Raw genomic sequence first — 1677 nt, 5'->3', positions numbered from 1 at the left:
CCTGCGGGGGCTCGTAGGGCACCATCACGCTCTGCCTTCCCGTCACGGGGTCGTCCACGTACTGGGAGAGGTTGTTGCCTTCCACCCGGATGAGGTGGCTGGCTGGGGCTGACTGGCCTGCAAGGCAAACCTCCGCGTTAGAGGAGGCGGCTCTCCGGGATGCTCGTCCCGTGCACGCAAGGGCTGCAGCCCGTGCACGCAAGGGCTGCAGCGCAGGGCGGGCGCGCGGTTCCCCAGCTGACGGGGCGGCCCCCGGCAGAGCGGGGAGAGTGGCACTCACCGTCATTGAAGTCGCGGCCGAGCTCGTGGTTGGGGCAGCGTTTCACCACTTCGGTGACGTGCTCTGCCTTCTTGTAGACGGGCATGGCCCGGATGATGGTGCCCGGGGGCGGGGGGGTGGACACCTTGATCTGGATGGGGCATGTTTTTGCAATCTGACAGTAGAGTTTCTTCAGCAGCGGGGAGTACTGGAAAAGAAGAGATGCCCAGTGGGTGAATGTCACTGGGCCTGATGGGACGGCGGATGCTCCCCTGCCTGCCCTCGGCTTCCTCCGCTGCTGCGGTGTAAATGCAGGGTTCCCTTCCCGGCACGGGGCTTGTGCTGGGCTCGGGCTGATGCTCCCGCGTGCACCGAGACAGGCGTTTCTGTTCCCTCGGCTCCTCTCATCCACCCGCTTGCTGCTTTCTCAACACTCCAAGGGAAATGTGAACATGGCAGTAAAGCAGCAAAGTAAAATAATGACTTGTTATAAAACCAATTACTGCCTATCGTATCGCAGCCACGCTGGAAAGACTGTGCCAGTGCAAAGCTGCTCCGTGTACTGGCAGAGGGAATCGCCCCAGCAGCGCCCGGGCTCCGGGGCAGCTCCATAACAGATCGCAGCGTTGCAAACAGCTATGGCACGGTCCCCGTGCGTCGTTGGGGAGAGCGACCAAAGGAAATTCAGCCTGTCTTTGCTGTAACTGTTTATTCTCTAGGCTTAATATTTGTTTTTCTCTAGAAATATTTAAATATGACCAAATTTGCCCACACTACATCACATCTGCTTTCCACATAAACCAGAAACAACCACCTACTGGTCCAGGGCCGGGCGCTGTAGGAAGGGTTTCCCAGCTACTCTAAGTGCTGTGGCAAAGCGGGAGCATCCACTATACTGTGACTGAGAGAAAATCTTGCTGAAAACCAGCATAAACCCTTGTCCATACATCACTCAGCGCATTTTGGAAACATTACCCTGAGTTCATTATCACACGCAGCTCCTGGCTTAGCCGAGGGCTGGGACCACCGCGGGTGCTGACACACCACAGCCTAAGGAAATCGTGCTTAACGTCGTTAACAGAATCACAGCTAATTGTGCAAGATCTCGGAGTTTAATTCTGACTAGCACGTGTGACACAGACAGGGTTTATCCTGACCACGACCCGATCCTTTGCAGCTGCTCACAGTGACAGCGGTGGTTCACAGAGGGGACGTGGCAGGGACCGCTCCCCAGGCTGGCCGCGGGAGGAGGATGCTCTGCAGGCAGCCGAAGGCAGTGCCCGGAGTCGCTTGTTAACAGAAAATGGTTCATGACCACTAAAACACTCCTTGTGAGGGCACAACGGGATTTGCTCAGCCAGGAGTGAGAGGCAAACTCCTCTCACAAGGACCGTGGACCGGCTCAGCGTGGGGGAAGC

At 57.5% G+C, this 1677-nt stretch overlaps 1 protein-coding gene across 1 annotated transcript in view; it reads right to left on the bottom strand.

The window, feature by feature from the left end:
- Positions 1 to 467, bottom strand: part of TP73 (tumor protein p73) — a gene marked incomplete at both ends in the record, with an annotated part of 2641 nt that extends 2174 nt beyond the window's left edge. The window contains 2 exons of the mRNA XM_009588076.1: positions 6 to 117; positions 281 to 467. Coding sequence (XP_009586371.1) covers positions 6 to 117; positions 281 to 467 — 299 coding nt within the window. The remainder of the gene's footprint in view (positions 1 to 5; positions 118 to 280) is intronic.
- Positions 468 to 1677: the final 1210 nt, after the last annotated feature.

The sequence above is a fragment of the Fulmarus glacialis genome, unplaced genomic scaffold, assembly GCF_000690835.1.
Source record: "Fulmarus glacialis isolate BGI_N327 unplaced genomic scaffold, ASM69083v1 scaffold39761, whole genome shotgun sequence".
Classification (NCBI taxonomy): domain Eukaryota; kingdom Metazoa; phylum Chordata; class Aves; order Procellariiformes; family Procellariidae; genus Fulmarus; species Fulmarus glacialis.
Note: the sequence above shows the minus strand (reverse complement) of the source record. Positions and strands in the feature narration are given on the sequence as shown.